Raw genomic sequence first — 13,261 nt, 5'->3', positions numbered from 1 at the left:
AAAAACAAGGGCAGTGAAAATTGAATACAAAGGACATATATAAATATGAACAAATATAAATAATACATTGCAATCAACAGTCAACAGACAAACAAGTGTACAGAAGAGATTTAGGGCCAATAAAGAAAAAAATCCAAGGTTGGCAAGATTCCCACTTTTGTCTCAGAATTCTAACTTTATTCTCAGAATTCTAACTTATGTCAGAATTCTGACACATTACTCACATTAAAGTCAGGAATTTTGAGAATTAAGACAGAGTTCTAACTTTAATGTTAGAATTCTGACAATAACGGGGGCTTAAAGTTTACAAGCAGGCACCTTTCCTAAGCATTGATAGAATTTGAATGACCCTATCCTCCAAGATCATCTCATCTGGATAGGGTCGGAAAGGAAATTACTCAGGCAAAACGAGAATCCAAAGAGGCCTCGGGAGATGAGTGACCTATGCGAAAGGAGATTTAAAGGTTTTATCCATGCACCCTTTCCTAAGCATTCGTATGCTGCACTCGATGAAAGTGGGAAATCGGAAATATTCCACATGGATTGTCCCAGTCCACCCTCAATGCATTGGGGGGGAATTTAAACAACAAAGACGGCTGATTCTGATAAACTGTTGTTCTGGTTTGTTACAACACATTTGAACCCCAGCTAACCTTCTTCATAATTAATTTTATTCATATAAATAAAGGTATATACTATCTCCAATGCATTTAATGAATTTCACCAAATAATTTAATTAATGCAAGGAGATAGCAGCATGTATGTATTCCAACACTCAGTGCAAATCATGGTGTGCTACATGAAGCCATGTCAAATTAACTAAATGTAATAATATAAATATTCATTCATAATAAATTGGCATTCACGGTTGTGTCTCCATGGAGGTCGTCATTGTTGAGTGACATCACACATCGCAAATTTGATCTGACGTAAACACACACACACACACGCATACACACAAACAAAACATAAATGTACTCTTTATTTCAATAGCGCACAAGTATGAGCATAAACCTATTTGACTTATTTTAACATGAACATACATTTCTTGTATATTAATTATTCCACTTTGTGTGCTACGTGAAGTCATGTCAAAAAAGTCATGTATACTCGTTTGCTTCCCAACACTTCATTTGTTCTTCTTGGATCAGGTCTCTGAGTTTTTGTGCTGTACTCAGCCATTCCATGTTTCTTCTGCCTTTAGCATCTTCAATGAGTGCTGTAATACTGCTGAGACTGTCTCTCAGAGACCTCGGTTCAGGTGTTTTTTCTTCAGCATCTTCCCACTCTTCCTCTTCCTCTTTAATGACAAAACCAGTCTCTCCATATTCCTGGTTATGGGTTGCAATATTACTGTCCATTTGCAGCAGGTCTTCTAGTGTGCTCTCTGGTGCTACTTTTTTTAGGCTCTGCAGATCATCATTGTAGAACTGGAAAGCTTCTTCCTCTTGTGTTGCTTGGCTTGCTTCACCAGAAAAGTTGCATTTTGAAGTGAGAAAGAGGTCCTTTACGATTCTTAGCCGTTTCCTTTGCATTCTATCCACGCTTCATCTTCTTTCTGCTGGCAAACATTTCATCATCCTCATCTGTAGAGACTTCCTCTGGATAGCCATCTTGAGGAAATAGACCTAACCGAAAAAAAAGGCAGAGGATGAGTCACATAACACAAATAAACAAGAAAGACATTGTGTCGTATCAGGCAATTTAAAAATAACAATACCTTCACTGAGATCCTGCAGCCTGCCATGAAAGAGAGAGAAAGTATGTTGAAAGACAAGAGGTCTGATAATGCATATCATAAACTACATTCGACTGGCGTAAAAATCACTCTTTTCCCAATCTGCTGAACAACTCTCTGATCCACTGAAATTTTAAGACACTGGCCAAAAATAGGATCCACTGGAGAGTTCCCAGGCGAAAACCACTGTTGACCAAAAAGAACACAAAGGCTCATCTCACATTTGCCAAAAGACATCAAGATGATCCTCAAAACCTTTGGAAAAAACATTCTGTCGACCGATGAATCAAAAATTGAATTTGTGCGGCCTGTTACATTTGGGGTAGAAATGATAGCATTTGATTAATAAAACATGGTGTTGCCAATGTGATGGTCTGGGGCTGCTTTTCTATCTGAGGACAAGGTCAATTTGCTGTGATTGATGGGACAATGAATTCTGCTGTCTACTAGAAAATCCTGAAGGATGATGTCCGACCATCAGTTTAGTTTGCACCCTCAAACTCAAGCACTCTTGGATCATGCAGAAAGACAACTAACCGTAACACAACAGCAAGTCCATCTCTGAACGGCTCAAAAAACAAAAGAAAATAAAGTAAGATTTTGCAGTGGTCAAGTCAAAGTCCGGATTTGAATCCAATAGAGATGCTGTGGCGTGACCTCAAAAGGGAAACTCTCCAATGTGGCATAGTTGAATTAAATCTGCCAAAGTGGGCCAAAATTCCTCCATAGCGTCAAAGACTGACCACAAATTATCGCAAATGCTTGATTTCAGTTATTGCTGCCAAGGGCGTCACAACCCATTACTAGCTTCAAGGGGCAATTACTTCTTCCACATAAGGACAGGAAGGTTTGGCTTTTCTTTTTGCCATATTTAAATCACACGGACCACAACAACAGATACAGTATGATACTTTCAAAACTGTCTGAGGGGCTACAAAACTTACACTTTGATGATTTTGTAGAGCCTCTCTCTATTGTGGCTGGGTGTGCTACTTCGAATTGACACCTCTAAGAGCTTGTCAGCAAGAGCTGCATAGTCAAACTGTAAAATAGATGTTTCATTAGAAGGGGGAAAGCAGAACATGGTATTTATCAAGAGCTCTGACTAAAGTGGTGCAGTGTAGCATATGTCTTTCCAATGAAAACCCAAGTATCCCAAAATATGTGTTCATTCTTGGAAAAACAACAACATGCATTTAGGATAAAAATACAATACTAACCTGTAGAACTGGTGCTGTATTATCATCATCATCATCATCATCAAATTGTAACTCTGTGTCGGAGTCTCCTGATTCATGAGCACCCTGTTTCAAGTATGATTTACTGCCTGAAAACAAAATAACCAGCAAATAATGTCTTCCTGGCATAAAAATTCAATTCAATTCAGTCATTTATCTACAAAATTATGTAACATTCATGGAGTTCTTTTTAAAACACTGTAGCATTCATGATTTGCAATCAATAACTTACACAAAAACAGGTTGTTGTGTGCTATATAAATAGTGATTCTGAACGGAAACTCAAAGTTTGGGGAATATTTTTTTTTTGGTCAGATTGCACTTAATGTTGCGTACTATATAGCAGTGGTCCCAAACACTTGCCCGTGGGCCTTTTGGTACTGAGCTGAACGATCGCTTGTGTGGCGCTTTCTCCAAAGCTATGGAAAGAAATCAAGCCTGCTGTTGGCCATGTGCAAGGTACATTCTCAAAAACGGGCATGACGACAATCCAGTTGAATCAGCTGAACAAGTATTACTGAAGTGATGATGTGGAAAGCATGTTAATGCCAGCGGATTTGCACATCCTGCCCACCTAAAGATGAGCGGTTTAGTCGCTATGACCTAGCAATGCGGCCACCAAAATATCAAACACCGTATGTAGGATGGATTCGTTCATCCATCCATCCGTCCATTTTGCAAAGTGCTAACTTCAAAATCATTACGTTGACACTTTGAAAGGAAAATCAACTCAAAAATGTTCTTTAAAACAATATGCATTATGCAGCCTCATTAGTCTAAACATGGTATTACGATTAATATTGTGTTTGTGGAAAAATTAAACAACAAACTCTTCCCATTTTTGTGAAAATGTACCGTTAATCTGCTTCACGGGGTCCTCTTCATCATCAGAGGACTGGCCTGAATCAGAGGACTCTGCTTCTTTCAGCTCCCTCATCAGATCCTCAATGGCATAGGGAGCCTGGTCAATAATTGTGTTGAAGATGCTGTTGCAGATCGCTCGGAAAAGTGTCCGACTGGTGAGACGGTCAATTAAAGAGAATGGTCAATCAGTGGATGGCAAATATTACAAAGCAAGCAGGAAGCTTCAGATCAAGACAGAATTTCGCTGCCATTCATCAGTGACGCTCCTAAAACTAGTATGATCAATAAAGGATGTGTTGCCTGTAATATTACACGACCAGGACGCCAGCCAAATCCTCTTGAACACTGACATCCAAATTGGAGATATTTTGCTTTGGTGACGTTATTCAATGTTAAGGTCAAAAGTTGTATGATTGTCTGGCAAATTAGATGAATACACTTTCAAGCCATTGAAATGAAAACATATTCAAAGGCCCGATAATTCTACCACATTTGAAGTAAACATATTCCGCTGGGTTATGGGGTATTCAAGACTGACAAAACGTTTTCATATACGTAAAATTATTGTTACCCCTCTGTTAATGAAAGAATAACCCTCAGTGATCACAGAAATAACTTCAATCTGACCAAAGTACAGTCAAACCCCGGCTTTCGGATTTCGACCAGAAAATTTGAGATTTTTACACCTCAGGTTAGAACTGAAAACCGGTTTTCGACCAAACTGAGCACACCCGAATACGCCACTTGACTCCTTTCGGGTTTCTTACACGAGCAAGTGACGCTTACACGTTTGACGTTCACAAAAATACCGTATTTTCACGACTATTCGACGCATCGTACTAATGGCCGCAGTCTCATTAATGGGTGACATTTCTGTATTTTACACATACACAGGACGCATCGTACTAATGGCCGCAGTTTTACAGTGGTAAAACATACGCCAGCTTAAACATACGGCATGCATGCGCGCACTCCAACACGTGAGCTTGAAGCATACGGTGGCATGCCAAGACATACAGATAAGATAAAAACACGTTTTTAAAAAGGCAACGAAAGCAGAACTGAGTTCGGGTGTATTTTATTTAGCCATCGTACAATGTTCTCACGTTTTTCGATCAATCATCACCCAGAAATCCATCTAAGTCCTCATCCTCTGTATCAGAAGCAGAGGACTGCACATCTCAGTTGTCATTGAATGCATCACATGCTAGTGTGAGTTGCTAGGCATTGCCGAGCGGAAAGAAGGAGTAGCAACAGCAAAGTCAACATTTCCCTCGTGTGAAGCTTTCCCACATTTGAAAGTAAAGAACAGAGCGAAACATGGTGGCAGCGCGTGTGTGTAGAAAGAATTGAACAATTGTGCAAGTACCGTAATCCATCAAAAACGCCGCGTTCCCTCTCGTTGTTGCGTATTGTGGCGTAACTCGCCAAGTGCTGCCTCTCACTCTTTGTAAAGTTGTGTTTGCCACCGATCATCCATTGTTCCCAAGCCGTTTGCAACTATACTTTGAACGCCCGGTTGATGCCAATGTCCAGCGGTTGGAGTTCTTTAGTCAAGCCTCCGGGAATAACGGCACGCTCATTTGCTTGACTTGTTTTTTCACCGCTGCTGTGAGATGGGCACGCATGCCAAAAGCATAACCGGTGGCTTTAAGTTTGAACTGAGCTTCGTAGGCGTGTCTTTTTGTCGAATTTATTTTCAGGGGTTCTTAGAAACCAAAACCGGAGTTGTTTTGCAACAATGCACATTGCCACACTCTATACAAGTGTTGGTACTGGCTTGAGGCGTCCACTTACACGCCCACCCTTCACCATTGGCGGACTAGCTTGTCTGTCCTCTCTCTCCCTCTCTCCCTCTCCATATATGTATATATACACGCCCACCCTTCCCTGATTGGCCGACTTCTTTCACAGTCACTTCCGCCTTTTCTCTATATAAACAGCGTGTCGGCAGTCAGTCAGATTTTGGAACTCAGCGCATATAAAGGACGCTCCGCACCATAAGGCGTCCTGTCCATTTTGGAGAAAATTTAAGACTTTTAATTGCGCCTTATAGTCGTGAAAATACGGTATTATGAAACAGTCTTGGTTATTCTATAATTTACTGGTTGTAGCGTGGTAACTTTATGAATAAAACATTTGTCATAAGGTGTCATATGCTGTCGGTAGAACTAACGATGACACGTGGTAGATTCTTTCGTCAAATTGATAGTAGATTACACATGCATCGTCTTGGGAAGAGGATGTCAAGCCACAGCAATACTTACCTGTATTAATGATTACCAGGAAATTAATCTTTGCGGTGTGAGACTGGAAAAAAATACTCTGATTTTGTGGTGTGCTGTATTCATGATGCCATATGAGTACAACATAATTTGATCCATTTATTTCGTTGAATAATCCTGGAGTACACAGCTGCTGATATAATGTTCATTGTTAATGCATAGTTTTCAAACATTTACCCTTGAAGCATTATACTTTGGAGTATCAGAATTCTTGATTATGAATATCAGTCAAAATAGAAAAATGGCTTCCTATGATGAACGTTTACGGAACCCAAAATTAGTTACCATGGTTTCCCATTGGGTAATCCAACGGAATCGAAAAACGTGAATTTCCTAAATCCTCAGGCCTGCTACGGTACATCTTTTTTTCCCACCCGCAACGATCAGTTTGACAATCGCCACCATTGTTGTTTTGATCTCGCATGAAGTAATGTCGCATGTCGTTCTTGCAATATGCGGAAAGTAGATGATTGCCAAGTTTTGTATCGTTAAAACAAGTGTTGCGAACAAGTGTTGCGAATGTTTATTGCGGAGGTATCACGGAGGAAGCAGCTAAAGTTGGATAGTTTTTTGCGATAAGTTGACTTTGAGAAAGCCTTGCATCATTGGAAGCGGAGTAAAGAGAGAATTTATGAACGCAAAGACCAAACTATGGAATGAAATAAGAACCTATTTCTCAGCAAATCTCGTATGCCTGAATTATTAAAATTTTTGCAGCATTTGTTGATAAGAAATAAACCTATTAGCAATGTATATTGTTGCTGTTTGTGTTATTATCATATGCAATTGAATAAGTAGACCATTTAAGAATTCGAAATTTGGGACTCTCGAAATGCCTAATGGGACTCACTTTTCTCATCAGCCAGTCCCTGGGACTGGCTGGGGTTAAACTGTAATATTATCACTCCGCGCGCACACACACACAAACACACACTCACACAAAATGTACTTTTTAGTACATATTTTTTAAGTCAACACCATTAAAAATGGTGTGGAAGATTTAAAAAAATATACTTCCCTGCAGATATGAAATCAAACAAAAGGACGCTAAGAGGAACTTACTCCTTGGTCTTGGCTGCCGTTTTGCAGAATGGCTCGATGAATCTCAGGTTCTGGTCAGCAGTGAGCTATGGAGAAAAAATGTGAAAAGGACCATCACATTTTTTTATTTCAATAAGTTATTAATATTTCCTCAAAATCTTTTGCAGAATCCTCTATAATGGATGTGTCACTCAAACTATAATATTGGCATTTAGAGTGGATAGACATCAAAATTTCATATCTAAATTCTCTTCAGTTTATTTTTGTCAAGTGAAAGGTGTAACTGGCGCCAAGACTGAGTTGTTGGTTGCCATGACAACAAAAAAAATAATTTATTTTAGGCTTGTTGTTTAGCTAAAGTATTTCATATTTCTATGTGAACTTTCATATTTGTTTTTTCCTTAAATCCTCTGAATATGTTATCCGGAATGTTTGTTAAAAATCACTTCCGGGTCAAGTGCCGTGTATAGCGAGGAATGAGAGAAAGATCGAGAAGACAACGGGAGACGGAGAGAGAGAGAGTCAGAGAACTATGATACCGTGTGATCTACGTGATTTATCGTTATTTGATCTACTTTCGGTTTACCAAGGTGCACACGGTATGTCATTTGTGTTATTTATTTAATGTCCTGTTCAAGATATTATAATTTGATTGTTGTTCGAAATGTGTTTTAGTTTTCACGGTGTTCCATGAATAAACGTTTTGGACATCAGTACGAGGCGTCATCCTTGACCGGGGTAGATACAGTGAAAACGTGTCCTCATCCATCCTTCTGGAGGCTTCGGCGCGCAGGTGCTTCCCCCACGGCAAGCTAAGCTATCGGCTTCGGCGCACATCACGTAGCAAGCTACGAGCTACATCGAGCGTCGTCGCACTCGACCCGCGTGCCACGCAGCTATCCACGAGCTACTTCGAACGTCGTCGCACTCAACCCGCAGCAAGCTACAGGCCTCAGCATGCATCGTTGCTCCTCAACCGGCAGTAAGGCAAGATTTCAACGCGCGACGGTGCTTCTCATCCTGTAGCAGCTAATGGTTTCGGTGGACATTAACCAGAGTTGGCAAAGGCCTATACAGCTTCCAGTAGCTCACAAAGTAGATGGATAGAACATAGGCGAAGATTATCATAAATGAGAACTAATGAATGTGAGTTCTTGAATGTGTGAAAATATCTGTTGAATGTTTGACAAGCGCATTATTGTTATTATTGCTCTGTAAAACTCAGGTTCTGAAGTTTGAAATCTCCAAAAATGTCTCAATATAGTGACAGTCAGTGTGATGAGATGCAAGAGCATGAAAATGTGGAAAGGGAGGCTGAGGCAAAAATAAGAAAATCCTCTCGTTTAAGACATTTGACACCTAAAATGCAGGAACTAAAGGAGAAAGAGTTCATTCAAAAGGAAGGCAAGTTGAATGTAACTTATGAGAAATGGAAAAGTCATGTTAGAGAAACCCGAAGAAAGTTAAAACAATGGTGCCCTGAGCAAGACATGTACGACATGATGGATGAAGTTGAGAAGCTAGAGGGTGAGATAAAAGAAATATACGACAGTGTCCGAAGCCGGACAACACCAAGTCAAGAATTACGGCGAAAAGTTGATTCATGTGCAGCGGCAACAGCAGACTTACTGCAAGTAATGAGAATCCGTCTAACAGAATATGAAGAAGATTTTGATGCTGTGGCAGAAAACGCAAAATTACACATGCTGCTAGATAACGAATATGCCAGGTCCATATATGGTTCCACCGCCTCCATAGTTACAGCACCCAGTGCCAAGCCTTCCGGGCACCCGTCCGAATCACCAAGCATTTCAGTTAAGCGGGCCGAAATGGCTGCTCTTCTGGCTGCGAAAGAAGCTGAGATTAACATGGAAGAGGCTATTGAAGCTCAACGTCAGCAGTTGAAAAAACTTGAAAATCAGAGAGACATGGAAGTAATTAAGGCACAGTTAAGTGTATATGAAGAAGCGGAAATTAAGGAAAGGAATGGTACGAGCAGCCCCGTACACACCAAAGAGAATGTTGCATTTCCTTCTTCTCACCATGCCCCACGTCACGAACAGCAAACTGTACAAAATGAGACAACCTTGGTTCAGATATTACAGGAATCATTAGCACTCAGTCGCCTTCCAAACCCAGAGCCTACAGTATTCTCAGGTGATCCTCTGAACTTTATAGAGTGGAGTACAAGCTTCAAAGCGCTGATAGAGAGGCGATGCTCAAACCCTGCAGATAGGTTGTTTTATTTACAAAAGTACATAGCAGGGGAGGCAAAATCTTCTCTTGAAGGCAGTTTTTATAGAAGAGATGAAGAAGCCTATCAGCAAGCATGGGATCGACTCAACACCAGATATGGTAATTCCTTCATTGTGCAGAGGGCTTTCAGAGAAAAACTCAACGGATGGCCAAAGATTGGTGGGAGGGAATATTTCAAATTGAGAGAATTCAGCGATTTCCTACAAACTTGTAGCAACGCTATGCCTTACATAAAGGGTCTGCAAGTTTTGAACGACTGTGAGGAGAACCAGAAAATGCTGGTGAAACTACCAGATTGGGTGACATCCAGGTGGAACCGTCATGTCACAGAGCAGCTAGATGAAGGTAAAGACTATCCAAGTTTCCATAACTTTGCAACATTTATATCTAAAGAGGCACGCATCGCTTGTAATCCGGTGTCGTCTCTATACGCATTAAGACAATCTACTGAGATGACAGTAAAGGGAGGTAGGCAATCAAAAGCAAACACATTTGCTACAAAGGTGAGGATCCAAGATCCGCAAACCTCTACAGCCGATCAAGACCCCAATGAAAACGATTTACGAGATGCCGAAAATCCAGGCATATGTTTATGCTGTGGAGAAGAACACTCTATACATAAATGTAAGAAGCTTATGAAGATGTCTTCAGAGGAAAAGAGAAAATACATCTATGAAAATAAGCTATGTTTTGCATGCCTGAGAAAGGGTCACAATTCTAAGGCATGTAGAAATAGAGCCATGTGTGGAGTATGCCTAAAGAGTCATCCAACCGCATTACATGAAGATCGTTCTCCAACGGAGACAGCCTCAGCACAGAACACCACTGAAGAAATCACATCCTCACTATCTTGTTGTGTCAAGGGAAGTGATGTTGTGAGTACATCAATGATTGTGCCCGTCTGGATCTCAGCACCTAACGCACCTGAGACAGAGACCCTAGCTTATGCGCTGTTGGACACACAAAGTAGCCACACGTTTGTTGATCAAGAGTTGTGCGCAAAGCTTAAGGTAGACATGGACCCAGTTAAACTGAAACTCTCCACGATGATGGGAAAGGACTCAGTGATAAAAAGCGAAAGAGTTTGTGGACTTAAAGTAAGAGGATTTTCCTCAAATATTTCAATTGACCTACCTCCGGCCTACACAAGAGACTTCATTCCTCTTGACCGGACACATATTCCTACCCGCAAAACAGCCACTTCATGGAAACATCTTGTTAACATAACTCAAGAGATATACCCCCACCAATGGATTGTGGCGTTGGATTATTGATTGGCTATGACTGCTCCCGAGCCTTGATTCCAAGAGAGGTCATTACTGGAGGTGACTACGAGCCTTACGCTGTCAAAACCGATCTTGGCTGGAGTATTGTGGGAGGAGTAGCACAATGCGTAAATGCAGGCGATGTGACTGGACTTTGTCTTCGAGTATCTGTCAAAGAGTTACCACCTGTAACACCATCAGCCATCATTAAAGCCCTTGAGTCTGATTTTGCAGACACAAAAGCAGGTGAAAAAAGCATATCTCAAGATGACATTCTCTTTCTGCAAATATTAAAAGGAGGCTTCCAACTAAATGAACACGGTCACCTCGAAATGCCACTTCCTTTCAAAGCACGACCTCACCTCCCAAACAATAAGGTCCTGGCTTTGGCACGACTGAAACAACTGAAAAGGAAGTTGGACAGAGATCACAAGTTCAAAGGTGACTATCTGAAGTTTATGGAGGGCATCATTAAAGATGGTGATGCAGAGAAAGTACACAACCCTGCAGACCATGCCTCCAGAGGCCTGAACGTGACAGGTCTCATCAACTCAAATTGGCTCACCGGTCCAAGGTTTTTATGGGAGAGGGATATAGCCATAAACGAGGTGACACCTGAGCTACTGGTGGGAGATCCGGAGGTGAGGATTGTACAAGTGTTAAAGACAGAAGCTGTAAGGCAATTTGACATTCAAGAGCTTCTGTCACGGATTTCAAAATGGGCAACAGCATTTAACGTCATTGCTCGCATCCAACGGCTAGCCAAGAGAATCAAAACCACAAAACCTGTAAACGTAGAAGAAAAAAGGCAAGCTACACTGACCCTTGTTAAACTGACACAAAAGGATGTCTTCCAAAAGGAGATGAGCATGCTTAGCGAGAAATCAGGAAAACTGCCTTGTAACCATCAACTTTATCAGCTTGACCCGTGCCTTCAAGACGGCATATTGAGAGTAGGAGGAAGACTAAGAAAAGCAGCTGTGTCGCTTGAATTAAAACACCCAGTAATACTCCCTAAAGACGGTGCTCTCACAAACCTCATTATTAGTCAACATCGCAACAAAATACAACATCAAGGCAGAGGACAAACTCTCAATGAGTTACGGAGTAATGGATTTTGGATTGTTGGTGGGAGTAAAGCTGTAGCTCAACACATCAGACGGTGTGTACAATGTAGAATTCGCGCACCACCAGAGGAACAGCGGATGGCAGACTTACCCAGTGACCGGGTTGATGCAACACCACCATTCGCTTACTGTGGTATGGACTGCTTCGGCCCCTTCCACACCAAACGGGGAAGGAAGGAGCAAAAACGGTATGGCCTGCTCTTCACGTGTCTGTGCTCCAGGGCAGTGCATATTGAAATTCTTGAAGATATGACAACCGATGCCTTCATCAATGCCTTGAGATGCTTTGTAGCTATCCGTGGAGCCGTTAGACATATAAGATCTGATCAAAACACTAATTTTGTGGGAGCAAGAAATGAGGTGGCAAAGGCGCTAAAAGAATTAAATCAAGAAAGATTAGCCTCCTACCTTACAGACAAACAATGTGATTTTCAGATGAACACGCCACGCTCTAGTCACACTGGCGGGGTATGGGAATGTCAAATCAGGACGGTGAGAAGTGTACTGAGCACTGTCTTGGCCCAAAGCGCTGGAAGGTTAAATGACTCTTCCCTAAGGACTTTCTTTTATGAAGCTATGTCCATTGTAAACAATCGGCCCTTAACTGTTGACAACATCAGTGATCCCACAAGTTTGGAACCTCTCACGCCAAATCATTTGATTACAATGAAGTCTTCTTTACCACTTCCCCCACCTGGCAAGTTTATCCAGGAGATCTCTACGTCAAAAAACGGTGGAGAAGGATTCAATATCTTTCCGAACAATTCTGGCACAGGTGGAGGAAGGAATACCTTGCAAACCTTACCCTGAGGCAACGATGGCTTACACCAAGGCGCAACATGGTAGTTGGTGATGTTGTGATCATCAAAGAGGATGATGTCCCTCGCAACGAATGGAAACTTGCTAAGGTTATTGAAGCAAATCAAGATGATGATGGACTGGTGCGGCTGGTGCGAAAAGTAACCGTACAGATAGGAGAACGAAAGTTAGGGAGAAAGGGAGAGCGCCTCAATAAGCCTTCCGTCGTTCAAAGAGCCGTACAGAAGTTAGTGGTTCTAGTTGAAGGCAACTAGGGAGAAAGCATCAGATGCTGTAAGTTAAGGTGTCAAATATTCAATCTAGAATAGGTCAATTTTTGGAATATGTAAATTCCATTGTTTGTTTGAATGACATTAAATTTGTCTCGTTTAAGGACACATCAGAACAAGGGTGAAATTACTGTTGATTATTTTCAAGGGTGTAAAGTATTTTTCATTTACAAATGTTACTCCAACAGTAATTTGGTGGGAGTGTAACTGGCGCCAAGACTGAGTTGTTGGTTGCCATGACAACAAAAAATAATTTATTTTAGGCTTGTTGTTTAGCTAAAGTATTTCATATTTCTATGTGAACTTTCATATTTGTTTTTTCCTTAAATCCTCTGAATATGTTATCCGGAATGTTTGTT

General features: G+C 41.1%; 1 protein-coding gene, 1 long non-coding RNA gene and 1 pseudogene across 3 annotated transcripts in view; 2 read left to right on the top strand and 1 right to left on the bottom strand.

The window, feature by feature from the left end:
* The window catches only part of LOC127612121 (uncharacterized), a 35,856-nt gene extending 27,730 nt beyond the window's left edge, over positions 1-8,126 (top strand). The window contains exons 2-3 of the long non-coding RNA XR_007965579.1: positions 7,444-7,765; positions 7,842-8,126. This is a non-coding gene — a long non-coding RNA (uncharacterized LOC127612121). The remainder of the gene's footprint in view (positions 1-7,443; positions 7,766-7,841) is intronic.
* LOC127612110 (ribosomal RNA processing protein 1 homolog A-like) overlaps positions 1-13,261 on the top strand; it is a 162,840-nt pseudogene that overhangs the window by 78,156 nt on the left and 71,423 nt on the right.
* The window catches only part of LOC127612085 (ribosomal RNA processing protein 1 homolog A-like), a 38,859-nt gene that overhangs the window by 16,693 nt on the left and 8,905 nt on the right, over positions 1-13,261 (bottom strand). The window contains exons 7-12 of one of the 2 annotated variants that reach the window (XM_052083065.1): positions 7,188-7,252; positions 3,832-3,992; positions 2,959-3,065; positions 2,683-2,780; positions 1,721-1,740; positions 1,508-1,628 (exon numbers count right to left, since the gene is read on the bottom strand). In XM_052083065.1, coding sequence (XP_051939025.1) covers positions 1,537-1,628; positions 1,721-1,740; positions 2,683-2,780; positions 2,959-3,065; positions 3,832-3,992; positions 7,188-7,252 — 543 coding nt within the window. In that variant the 3' untranslated portion in view covers positions 1,508-1,536. Of the gene's footprint in view, positions 1-1,507; positions 1,629-1,720; positions 1,741-2,682; positions 2,781-2,958; positions 3,066-3,831; positions 3,993-7,187; positions 7,253-13,261 lie in introns of those variants that run through there. The other variant, XM_052083063.1, reaches the window with a different exon arrangement.

The sequence above is a fragment of the Hippocampus zosterae genome, chromosome 12, assembly GCF_025434085.1.
Source record: "Hippocampus zosterae strain Florida chromosome 12, ASM2543408v3, whole genome shotgun sequence".
NCBI lineage: Eukaryota > Metazoa > Chordata > Actinopteri > Syngnathiformes > Syngnathidae > Hippocampus > Hippocampus zosterae.
The sequence above is the reverse complement of the archived record's forward strand: the minus strand, read 5'-3'. Positions and strand labels throughout refer to the sequence as shown.